Source organism: Lissotriton vulgaris, chromosome 1_1, assembly GCF_964263255.1.
Source record: "Lissotriton vulgaris chromosome 1_1, aLisVul1.2, whole genome shotgun sequence".
In the NCBI taxonomy this organism is placed as follows: Eukaryota; Metazoa; Chordata; class Amphibia; order Caudata; family Salamandridae; genus Lissotriton; species Lissotriton vulgaris.
This window is the reverse complement of record NC_141685.1, coordinates 1,112,366,862-1,112,379,599: the sequence shown is the minus strand read 5'-3', so window position 1 is coordinate 1,112,379,599 and position 12,738 is coordinate 1,112,366,862. Positions and strand designations below refer to the sequence as shown.

The window sequence follows — 12,738 nt, the reverse complement described above, 5'->3', positions numbered from 1 at the left end:
CCCCTCCCTCCCCCAATTTCTTTGTATGAGATGGAAGGAGAAGCTTGGGGATAGAGTCAATCCTTCCTTTGATTGCTGTTAGAGAGTGATTGGGTGGAGCTTCTCTTTCTTCCTGAAGCTCTCCATAATTTTTTATTTGGTTACAGTTGCAGGCATATCCTGGGTCGTGTCAGGATTGCCTTTGGAGACAGTACAACCAGCCTTGACCTCCATAATAACTGAAGCCTTCCCTGTAATATTGGGATCTTTATAAGCCACAAAAATGTGTCAATCCAGCTTTATTGTAGTGTAAAAGACCTAGTGTCTTTGCAGTATTTGTGTCAGTCTTGAGACTTAGGAGAGCCTTGTCTACACCTTTCCCAAACAGAGTGTGACCATTGAAAGGCATGTCCAGGGTATTTGATTGGATCTTAGAACACAAGGCTGTAGATCTTAACCGGCCTTGTCTTCTCACAACAGCTTCTTCTGCAAGCTGACAAAAGCTTGCGTTTGAGGCGTCTATTGCTCAATCAATGATAGTTGCTGAAGTTATTCTCCATTCTTGAGCATAGTTTTAGCAGTCTTCTTTTTAGGCTTTGGGATAAGGTCAAGCAATGGTGCACTTACGTGTCACATTGGACAATCATAGCGTACATTGCTAGAGGGTTGGCCAATTCAATTGATGTTGGTGCCATAGGAAAAATTATTTGGTCCAGATTGTCTATACACCAACTATCCCTGTCTAGAAAACCAGAGGACTGGAGTGATGAGATTTTAAATCTCAACTGAGCAGCTGCAGTATCATTGAATCTGGTGTCGAATGACCATAGACAATAGCTAGGGCTGAATCTTAGGCTCCATATTTCTTCTCCAGGCATGGTATCACAGCTGTAACAGAGGCCAGTGTTTTCATTAAATTTAGACCTTCAGACCAAACAATATCCAGGATTGAAATGTATCTTGTAGACGTACATGGCAGTTCCGTAAAGCGATAAAAAAACATTGCTGTTCCACTGATGTCATAGATATGTTGAACTTCTTGCCAGTTCTTTCCATTAATGAATGAAATCAGGATATATCATCAGAGGATTCCTGAGGATTGAGGAGAATATTATCTACCTTTGGAACGTTAAAAACCTCTCCGTCATTATTATTGTCTCCATCTCTTTATCGTAGCTCTCCTTTCTCCTCGCCAATATCAGTATATATAGAGACAGCTGAGTCATTGTCATCATCAATATCCTTCGGAGTTGGTGGGACATTAATATTGTGGACTGGTCTAGGAGACAGTCCTCTAAGAAGTTGGAGGGCAGATGGCGGTGATGGTTGGCGAGGAGGTGTAGATGGCAATAGAGCTGGCAAGTAGAAGGCAAAGGAGCATGTTCAGACTCGAGCATTTGGGATGAAAGAGAGGTTGACACCCTTAAAGGTGAAAACATAGCTACAGTAAATACTGTTGTCCACAGTGACGTCGTCGAGGTTTTAGTTGTCAGCGGTATTGACATTGACAGTATTTGTGTCATTGTCGACAGTGTTGTCATCAACAGGCTTGATGTTGAGGGTCTCATTACGTCATTGTCGAATCCATCAGTGCAGGAGACGGTGGTAGAGGAGACACACATGATGCTATAATTGACGTTCTCGTCGTTGCGATGGTATCATCAACGGCCTGGTCGCCAGCAATGGTGTTGTCAACGAGGTCTTTTATGTTATAGTCACCGACTAAGATTTCTAAGGATTTTTCCCTTTTTGTTGCTGGCTTTTCAGTTCTAGAATAACATTTTTGAGCATCTTTTGCACTGACAGTCTCTTTGCTGGAATGCTTTCCTGGTCCCTGCTTAGTATGTGAGGAGACAACTGTTCACTCTTGATCTAGATTCTGATATGTGTCAGCACTGAAGGATTAAAATTACATGATTTATCACAGTGAGGAAATTTTGTATATTCTTTTTACTCTAAGGTCACTTGTCTTTCCGACGTAACAAGTGCGTACTCTGCCCACTCTTATATCACACATTTTGCAGTTCAATGTTGACACCATACATCATGCACCCTTTGAGCGCAATTCTGCCAACTCAGTGCCAGGCACTTTGCTATTTCGCTCTCACACTGCACCCCATGCTAACTCTTTTTTTTTTAAAACACTTTTTATTGAGGAAAGAAGAAAAGACACATTACAACACCATGCGGTACACCATACAGTGCATAGCCTGGCGGCACATGTCCCCACTCATATATATCACCAAACTAGGATATGACCCTCCAATACCGCCTGTGGGACACTCCAGCCACATATGCATATGATTAGTCTCATAAAGGCCGCGACATTGGTGCAAGATATTTTCGACTTCTTTACAACCTACAAATTGATCTCAACCGCAACCCCCCACCCCACCCCCACAACCCAGCACCACTATAAAATGCCATATCTTGCATTAAGGTAGTTTATCGCTCCCTGACATCAGCCACATCATGTTCAGGTATCCCCCCCAAGTCCGTTCTACTGCCACCGAGCATTGCCCATCAGATATGGTCACTTTAAACATATACATCTATTGGATAGGGCACCTGAACGATAGCACACTATCCTGCATCCATAGACTATGGATGCAGGGCTCTGTAATCCAGACACCACTGCCACAGCCTTTAACGAGGACCGGAGGGTGCATCGCCCATGGGGATACATTCAGAGGCTCCAGGGATCGGCAGCACTAGAGCGGTGCAAAGAAAGAACAAAACAAAGGAAACTTACAAAGACTATAGGAACAACATCCCCCCCTCCCTCGCGCTAACTTGCGCAACATTCCATCGGGTTCACATCACTGCACAATATAGGGTCATAAGACGTGCGTACTGGGGAAGCGCATATACAAAGCCACTGAGCTACAGTACCCCCTGGATTCGGCCTACCCCCAATCTTCCCCTCCCGGGTCCCCCTACCCCCACCTAGTAAGTCCCCCTGGTCACTCCCCAGGGAGATCCACAGGTTCAGCTGGGGCATCCAACCACAATCCCCTATACTCGGCCCACTTCTTCCAAATTTTATAATGTTTGCGCGGACATCCACGTGTCTGAAAGATGGGTTGCTCCAACCCCATATTAAAGTCGAGGCCATTTTTCCAGAGTGACAAGGGGGGAGCCCGAACATCCTTCCATTGCCTTGCAATGTCCCGCTTTGCCAAGGTGAGCCTCAGGAGTAACAGGTGGTGCTTATAGAAATTGCCCCCCACTCCCTCCATGACATGCAAAAGGGCGAGCTGGGGCGTCCGCACAAGCTCCCATCCCAGGACCTCCGCCAGGCAGGAAAACACAACCCCCCAAAACCGATCCAACCCAGAGCAAGACCACACAGTATGCAGGAACGTGCCCTCCTCCCGCCAACACCGAAGGCAGTCCGGGAAGGCCACCAGTCCCGCCCTCCAGAGCCGTGCCCTCGTGAAGTAGACCTGATGCAGGTACTTGAACTGTATTAGCCGGAGGCGCATAGCTATTGCCGCCCCTCGCGGAGCAGCCAAGGCCTCCCTCCAGTCCTCCTCCTCCAGGGCGCCTACATCCACCTCCCATGTCCTTCTCAGATCATCTAGGGCCGGTGCACTATGAGTGACCAACGATTGGTATATCTTAGTTATTTTCTTGGTCTCCAGGTCTCCCATGAAAACCTTAGCCTCCAAGGGGCTAAACTCTGGAAATATGGCCACTCCCTTCAGGTAAGGGGACAGCGCGTGCTGGAGCTGTAGGTAACGAAAGAACTGTGTCCTTGGCATGCTTTACTCCCTCTGGAGCTCTGCAAAGGACCGGAGAGTCCCCTGCCTGAGCACGTCACCCAATGTCGAGACCCCATGGCGTCCCAGCCACCAAAGTCCCGGAGTGCAGCCAGCTCCGGTAGGCGCCCATTGTGCCACAACGGGGTTTCCCCGGTGAGAGTACCCCACCACCCCATGCGCTTCAATGATTGTTTCCATATGCGAAATATCAGTCTAGTGCCCGGCGGTAGCTCCTTTAACAAGGGTGTCGAGTGCAGAATGGTATGGAGGGAGTGCGGGTCCATTAGGCCACGTTCCAGCGCGTACGCCGGGTCCCCCCTGTCCCCGTACCACCAGTCGTTTACAATCAGAAGGTGGGAGGCCTGATAATAGGATAAGATATTGGCGGTAGCCAGCCCTCCGCAGTAAGTGGAGAGGAAGCACTTACGGATTGCCACACAGACCGCTCCCCCCGCCCAGAGGAACTGCCCCAACGCAGAATTAACCTGCTGGAACCATTTGGGCGCAATCCGGTAGGGATGATTCTGGAGCTGATACAGCAACCGGGGGAGTGCAACCATTTTAAAGATAGCCGAGCGGCCGTAGATGGTAAGAGGCATACGCGACCAGAGTTTCATGTCGGCTCGAGCCCGCTCCCACACTGGCGCAAGGTTTTTTTCCCACGCCACCACTGGCGCGTCCGTAAGAAACACCCCCAGATATCGGAGGCAGCCATCAGCCCGCTGCAGAGCAGAGGCCCAGGGGCCCACCGACCCGGGATCTCCCAGTACCCACAGAGTGGACTTCCGGGAAATCATGTATAATCCGGAGGATTCCCCAAAGATGCGCATGATCTCAAGGATCCTCGGACCCGACTTGTTCAAGTCAGTCAAGAAGAAAAGGACATCATCGGCGTACAGCGCGATCCTGTCCAAGATCCCGGGTGTCCACTCCAAGCCCTTCAGCTGCGCATCTATACGTACCCAGGCCGCAAGTGGCTCCATCGCTAGAGCGAAAAGGTAGGGGGACAGAGGGTAGCCCTGACGGGTTCCGCGCCGCACGGAGAAGCTCGGCGATGTGGCCCCGGCTACCAAGACCCATGCTGTCAAGTCGGTGTACAACCGGTGTACATAGGACAGAAACCGGGGGCCCAAGTTCAGTCTGCGCAAGAGGGCGAAAAGGTAAACCCAACTAAGGGAATCAAAAGCCCGATCCATGTCAGCAAGCAAGAGGGCCGCAGGAAACCCCAGCCGCCTCGCCGTCGCCAGCGCCACGTGAGCCCTCCGAATATTGTGTTGAGTCGCCCGCTGGGGCATAAATCCGGCCTGGTCCAGATGCACTAAGGACTTTATGTGTGGTAGGAGGCGGTTTGCCAGGGCCTTAGCCAGGACCTTGGCCTCGACGTTCAGAAAGGAGATTGGGCGGTATGAGGTGTGTTGTTCTGGCGGTCTGCCCGGCTTTCGAAAGACAACTACCTCCGCATGTCTCCAGTCAGGGGGAAGCCTACCCGCCTCCCTAGATTCTTCGACCACGGCTCGATAATGTGGAGCCAGCTGGAGAAAATACCGCTTGAAGAATTCGCTGGGGAACCCGTTTGGGCCTGTGGCCTTCCCGGAGTTCAGCTCCCCCGACGCCCCACCCAGCTCATCGTCCGATATGGGGAGATCTACTAACTGCCGCGTCTCATCCGATACCGCCTTGGGCGGAAGGTCCGCTATGAACTTATCCACCCACTCCTCCACTAGGCACTCCTGGGGGGCATAGAGGGCCGCATATTACGCAGCGAAGCTACTGGCGATAGCCTGGGGGCCAGCTAGCGGCGCCCCACTAACATCAAGGACTCCCGGAAGGACATGTGGACTAAAAGTGCCATGGCAGAGCCTATGCAACATTTTGCTGGACTTGTCTCCCCACTGGCAGATCTGACTACGCGTCGCCAGCCACGCTTACCTTGCCTCGTCCAGCAGGAGGGAGGCGTAGGACTGCTGCGCCTGCATCAGGCATCTCACCCCTCGGCCCCCAGCCGCCTCCCCACACTGGCGTTCCAGACGCACTATCTCCGCTTCTGCCTTGACCAGTTCCTCCCGACGCTGCCGCCGAGCCTCCATGCACCAGGCTATATCTACCCCCCGAAGGGTAGGCTTCATCGCCTCCCAGACCGTTGTCACTCCCGAAACCGAGCCTACATTCGCGATCAGGAAGTCCGCAATCGCCTTCCTCATCTGATTGTCGTAATTGTCATTGAATAGATGTCAGACCGATAAGTGCCAACGAAATGGCGATCGCCTCTTATCCAACTGCACCACCCGATATATGGCTGAATGGTCAGAGAGCCCTCGTGGATGAATACCCGCAGACACCACCCTCGGGCCACCCCTCTAGGGACAAAGAGGTAGTCCAATCTGGAAAAGGACGCATGCACCGAGGAGACATAGGTGTACCCGCTCTCATTGCCATGGCGAAGGCGCCACGTATCCACCCAATCTAGGCTGAAGTCCAGGGAATGCAACCTCATGGCCTGGGGCCGGCCCCGATACCCATCTGTCCTGGCCATCCGCCCACTGCTTCACATGAACATAAGGGACCCTGTGGTGTATTAAAATAGCAACCCCCCTGGACCCCTGAGTAAAACCAGCATGGAAAATGTATTGATAGCCATACCGTTGCAAACACAAAACCTTCGAGCCCAGCAAGTGGGTCTCCTGCAGTAGCAGGACATCAGCACCGATCCTCTTGGCCTGTCGCAGCGCCGCCCCCGTTTAATCTTATTGAGGCGCCCCCGAACATTCCAGCTCACAACACATAGTGTACCCAGGGGGCCAGAAGCCATCAATCATCCACCAGCCATTCAGATACACACTCCCCCCACCCCCATCCACCGACCCATCAAAGAGGAAACCCTCCAATCGGAGCCCAGAGTGAATGTGCGCCTCAACCCCTGAACCAAACCACCCCAAACAACCCCCCCACCCCATACCTCATAGAACTCCGAAGTATCTGTCGTGGCGAGACAGGGACCGGGCCCCCAACAGGAGGACCCAGGCCTGCCCCACCAATTGATCCCTAACTTCCCACCCATATCAGTCCCACTTGCTGCCTACAGGTGTAGAGTCAGTAGGGTAGGAGCCCATCTCGGAGCTCCCTCGGACATTGTAAAGTAACTATCACCTTGTGTCCACTCAGGAGGCCCCATCAGTCTGATGAACGTCCACTGGGGCTGAGGCGCCAGTGTCTTGCTGCTGAGATCCCTCATCTTCCACCAACGCTGGACTGCAGGACAACGACCGCCGCCTGGATCTTTATCATCCGGTGCCACGTCTGCACGGCCTCTGCACGTCCTTCCGCAAACCTTCACTCAAGGAGGAGTCAGAGTGCATGCTTGTGAAGTGTGAGGCCGCACCCGCACAGTTTCGTCCGTCCACCTGAAGACGTCTTCCGGAGTATCAAAGAACATGGTGCGGGACTGGTACACCACGCGAAGGCGCGCCGGGAATAGTAGGGCATACTGCAGTTTAAGCTCCCGTAGCCGTGTCTTGGCCGCCTGGAAGGACTGGCGCTGCTGCTGCACCAGGCGCGTCTAGTCGGGGAATACCATGATGCGGTGGTTGTCATATAACAAGGAGTCCTTAGCCCTGGCCCTGCTTCAGGATTATGTCTCGGTCAAGATAGTTCAGGAGCTCCGCAATGACCGGTCGAGGTTGGGCTCCCACCGGCGGTTTCTGAGTGAGCGCCCTGTGCGCCCGCTCGATCACAAAGCAGCGGGACATAGCGTCTGGGGGGAGCCAACCCTCCAGCCACTGTGTGAGGAATCTTTCCATATTGCCAGACTCACAACCCTCTGGAAAGCCCACAAAACGTAGGTTGTTGCGCCTGGCCCTCCCATCGGCATCTTCAACCCGTAGCGCCAGGTCGTTCTGGGTACTCTCCAACTTCGCCACTTTCTGTTTGAGTATGGTGACATCGTCCTCCACCCCCGACACTCGCGCCTCCGCTATGCGGGACACCGCGTTTCGCAGGTCCTGCCGCAGCAACATCACGTCGGACCCAACCGCACCAATCTTGGCGTCCAGCATGTCCCGCGATTGGGTAATCGCCGACAGTAGAGCTCCATTGTCCGGTGGGGGCCCCTGCGTCGAACCCGCCGATCCGCTCGCCATACCGGGCCCAGTAATTTATCGATAGGTCCATGCGTAATCGGGCCACCGCCGCCTTTACCCCTCGTCATGTCGAGTGCTCCGACCGGGCCCTCAGGGGTCCGTCTAGTAACTTCCCGGCCCGAATGCCACCAACCAGATCCTCCGTCACACGCGGTACTCTCGCACACCAAGGGCCGGGACTAGCCACCATGCCAGAGTTAAGGGGAGGGCCACCCGGACCACTAGCAACCAGCAGGTGTCGTTGAATAATCGGGGAGAACAGGGGGACCGCCACCTCCGCTATCGCTTCCACCTGGCTGCCGTACATGCCCCCGGCAAGGGTCCAATGCTTCCACTGGCCGCCCAGCCTGCAGCCGGACCCTGTCGTCCCACCAGGCAGCACCCCAAGGAACAGGAGCAGAAGATCCCGGCGGCGCCCGCCGCCTACAGCACGCCGTAGCGGCCCGACCCTGCCACCGAGCACCGGCCTTTCCTGCTCCTGTCCCGGTCACTGGCCGCCGTGTGCTCCCCACCGCTTGACCTCCGCCCCTGGAATGAGGCCTGCGGACGTCTGCCGCCACTTACACCCGCTCAGGGCCTCACAGCTGTGCTGAGTGCTCAGGGCGACAAGTCACAAGGACTGTGCCTATGGCACACAGCCATGCTCTCCTTCTGCCAACTGATGCTGCCATTCACCCTCTCAGGGCCGGGTCCGATCTTGCCTCACCTGCGCCTCTCCTCTGCAGCCCCACGCGGGGGGCAACCCACAGGTAGGCGGGGGTCTCGTCACCTCCAGCGGGGGGCCCGATGATAGTCCGTCGCAGCCTTTGACCGGCTGCCGCCACCGCCCCCTGGCCGCCACTAGCTGCCCCCGGCCGGGTCTCGAATCACGGCACCTCCCGGCTTCACACGCGGCGACCAGGACGCCAGCCCCGGGCCGCCGCGTCGCCTCACAGCTGTGCTGGGTGCTCGGAGCGGGGACCGATCAGTGTCCCTGAGGTCCGCATGCAATACGCTCCCTCTAGGACACAGTTATCGTCCGAGGGAACCAGGATAATGACAGGGTCTTCGTTGGGCTGGACGGAGCTCCTCAGCACACGTCTGCCATGTCGGCTCAGCAAACACCCCATGCTAGCTCTTGACTGTTATATTCCATATAGGTACCCTATATAGGCGCAGGTAACACTGCAACCTTTCACCTATATCCTTCCCTACATTACATACATAACGGTTCATAGGGACTGACCTTTTACCTAGATACAACACAAGCATTCAGAACGCTGGTTTTTCCCTAGTTCGAAACTCATACATTATGCATGAGGCTTCTTAGAAGAACAGCAGGAGGAACATCTCCTGTATAATATCTCTGTATAAAGTTCAGGCCCAACGTCATCCTTTTGGCCGACACAGTAACACAGCAAGGTAGGACCCCTGGGGAGGCCTGTGGGTATATATACATCACATCTTGCTTTATAAAGAGAGAGAGGAGACCATGACTTCCTGGCTGACACACTGACCAGAGACGCTGATGTTCCTGCATGTAGACACTCTAGCTCACAGTGGTCTAACATCCCTCGCGGGGTGTCCAACTTGAGACCAGAATATAGTCCCATATTCTCTCATTCTCAGGTAATGGGGTTGACTAGATACTAGAGGGATTCTTGGCATAACACCTACACAGATGCTAAGTACATTTAGGTACATCTAGTTGGGGAGACATTGTAAGAGTATGCACTTTTCATCATGTATTTTATGTACTTGTGTATATTCATGATTACTGCAAAATGGTAGAACTGTACCATCCCTTCACTTTCATAGTACTGCTAATCATATATCTCTGCTACTGTCTAATATTTGTTACAGCTCATCTATTCTACACTAGAATAACAACTGTTCAATAAATTCTTATTGAAACGCCCAGACTGTTTATCGTGTGTATCTTTGAGACAAACTATGGGGGTGATTTACAAGCCCCTAGCAACACATTACCGCCGCAGTTGCGTCACTTCTGTGATGCAGCGGCAGCGTAAACCATACGCCACGTTGTGACTTATTTACAACGTGACACATCGAGGGAGATGCGTCATGTTGTAAAGCCCTGCGCCACATTAAACCTGTGTCAGGTTTAATGTATGCAGGGTGGGCGTTCGGTCGTAAAAAGCCTTGTAAAAGCTTGAAGCAGGCATAAGGAGTGGCGCAGCACGTTAGGTATGGGGGATCCCTGAACACTGCTGGAGTTGCGTCGCACTTGCGACACGACTCCAACAATGCGCCACCCTCACGTCATCCAATGTGGCACGCATTTGTCTATCCCTACGCCACTGTGCACCGCATTTTAAATGCGACGCATCCGTGGTGGCGGAAGTGTAGAATTGTGTGTTGCATCTTTACTGGCGCATCCCTGCTGATATGCAGGGATGCGCCAGTCCTTGTAAATCTGCCCCTAAGTGAGCATGAGTGACTGAGTGAAAGGTAGTATATTGTTTCCACAATTTTGGGGGATCATGGTTGTCATGTTCTGAGGTTGCCAGAAACTATTCTGTCCGTGATAAGAGGAGATTCTAGTGGCACTGTGAGCTAGCTGATACAGACAGGCTAACATATCCGGTGAGGGGTGCATGGAACCAGTCTGCCACCAATCCCACAGTTTATGTTGTCCAAACGCGCAGATCCTGTATAGGGTATATATGAACTACACAAGATGACACCACATGCCTGACACTATCAGAAACTCCACTCTGACACATACAAACTCTCCACTTTGTAACCACACATATCAGTTCACACTGCCAACTGGCAGCCCTGTTTAAGCCAACATAGAGATATACACTGTACTCACACACACCGATTACTCTGAAAAAACCAGGCACACTAATACTAAATCACCTCCTTGCCCGCTTTCTCTTGATCCACTTTATAAGATCTAATTTGAGACTGAATTCAAATAGGACCCAATGTTAACGCAGATCCAGAGTCAACATCTCCATAATAGAAGTAGATGCATCAATATGTAATATAATAACATTCTTGAATAGTAAATACTTTGCTTTGTTTTAGCAAATTTCAGACAAGCCAGCAGTAAATGGCTAAATGCTTCTGGCATTCTATAAGGGCACAAGGAATTTATTTATACTCATGAAGTCCATTATTTGCAACGTATGGATGTATGGGTAAAAACAAATCCTTGTTAAACTAAGAACTCTACTGTCTGAAACATTGTTAAGATAGTCAAAACCAGTGGATTTACCATAATCGATTGAGCCACATCTATTGTTTCTTTGTTCTAGTAACGTCAAGGTGAAAGATATTTGACCTAACTTCTAAAGGGAGCCTATTTTGAACCTTATCAAGCACAACATTAGGTGAAAGAGGAAGCAAATGCAAGATTTCATACTTTTTAAATTCACACAAGCTCTTTTTTGTATTAGCCTAATTGGTATCTCTTTTAGAAGCCGACAGTTCCGAAAATTGAGAGTGCATCCTTCTTAACTAAGGAAATTTACCGCAAGCAATTCAGATTAAGGTGAAAAACTTCCAGGCTCGAGCTCGTGTCTGATACCCACAATGCTCGCTGATAAAGGAATACCCAAGGCTCATACTTTGTCCTTTTGTCAGTACTGGTTTAGGAATATGTGCATTTTTTGTTTATTGATCCTAAGAGGTTCACCGAAAGCTCTACATAAAGAGAGTTGAACTTCCTTAATCCAATCACAGTTTGGAGAGCACTCCAACTAAAAGAAACAAACCCAAATATTTATACCACCAGTAATCGAATAGTCCAGAAATACCATGAAAATTTGGTTTTCATTATGTCCTTATTATTAACTGTGTTTTAAGACATTAAAGTTGTATATTTTCTCACCGTAAACTGCAACCTTTTCCAACTGCATCTAAAGCCTAATGGGTGTCCGACTAAGTACTGCTAGATCGCCTGCATAAAGTATTCGAGGGGACATGCTCTGCATCTTTTAGAGTGCATGGCATGTCTGTCAGAAATAATGCATCAAAAGGTGTTCCAAGACAGAGAATTGCTTTAGACCGTATTTGGTCTTAATGTTATATACCATCACTGCTGCTTTTCTTCTCTTTCATACTTTTTCCCCTTTTATAATTCTGCCAATGTGTAATTTTGTTATCCCCTCTTAGCTTTTCTTACACCACTGTCCCCTTCACCCACTTCTGTTGGGATTGGGAAAGACATGCATGACTCTTTCTTGAAGCATATCTCTACCTCACTTTCTGCAGCCGCCTGATCATGAACACACATAGGGACCTAGAGGGCATCCGGAGGCTAAGGCACCGCAGAGGAAGACCAGGGGCCAAGTACCTGCCACACACTGGCTTTATCAGCAAGAAGAGGAAAGAGATGTAGAAGGACTCCTTTGACCAGAGCGGAGCATCTTTACTCAGAGGAGACATCTTCAACCCAGAGGAGGCTCTTCACCCTCATGGAGAGTCTTCACACCAGTAGGGTATTTTCAATACAAGAGATTTGTCCACAGAAGTATGTTGTCCTCTGCATAGGAACATTGTCATCCAGAACTGGTCCCTGCATCCAACTCTGCACATTTCAGGTTATTCCTTTGTGTTGTTTTAATGCACATTAAAAACTATTTTGGAAGAGTACCTCTGAGTGTTCCCACTTTGTGTGAATACTGATGTTATGATTGTGGCTTGTGTGAGGGTGTGTCAATGGTGCTTTCTGTGTGAGTTATTTCTGTAGAGGTACTGTGAGTGGGTTATCTTTGAATGCTTTGCATGCAAGTGCTAAGCTTATGAATACTCTGTATGATTTTGCTTCTGCATCATTTGTATTTTTGTGGGTTCATCGTGGTATTTTGTAAGTATGGAAAGCCTCTATAATATTTTCAATTGTAGCT

General features: G+C 50.8%; 1 protein-coding gene across 1 annotated transcript in view; it reads left to right on the top strand.

The window, feature by feature from the left end:
* BRME1 (break repair meiotic recombinase recruitment factor 1) overlaps nt 1-12,484 on the top strand; it is a 313,388-nt gene extending 300,904 nt beyond the window's left edge. The window contains exon 8 of the mRNA XM_086928376.1: nt 12,104-12,484. Within this exon, the coding sequence (XP_086784502.1) occupies nt 12,104-12,230 (127 nt within the window). The 3' untranslated portion in view covers nt 12,231-12,484. The remainder of the gene's footprint in view (nt 1-12,103) is intronic.
* The last annotated feature ends 254 nt before the right edge of the window (nt 12,485-12,738 follow it).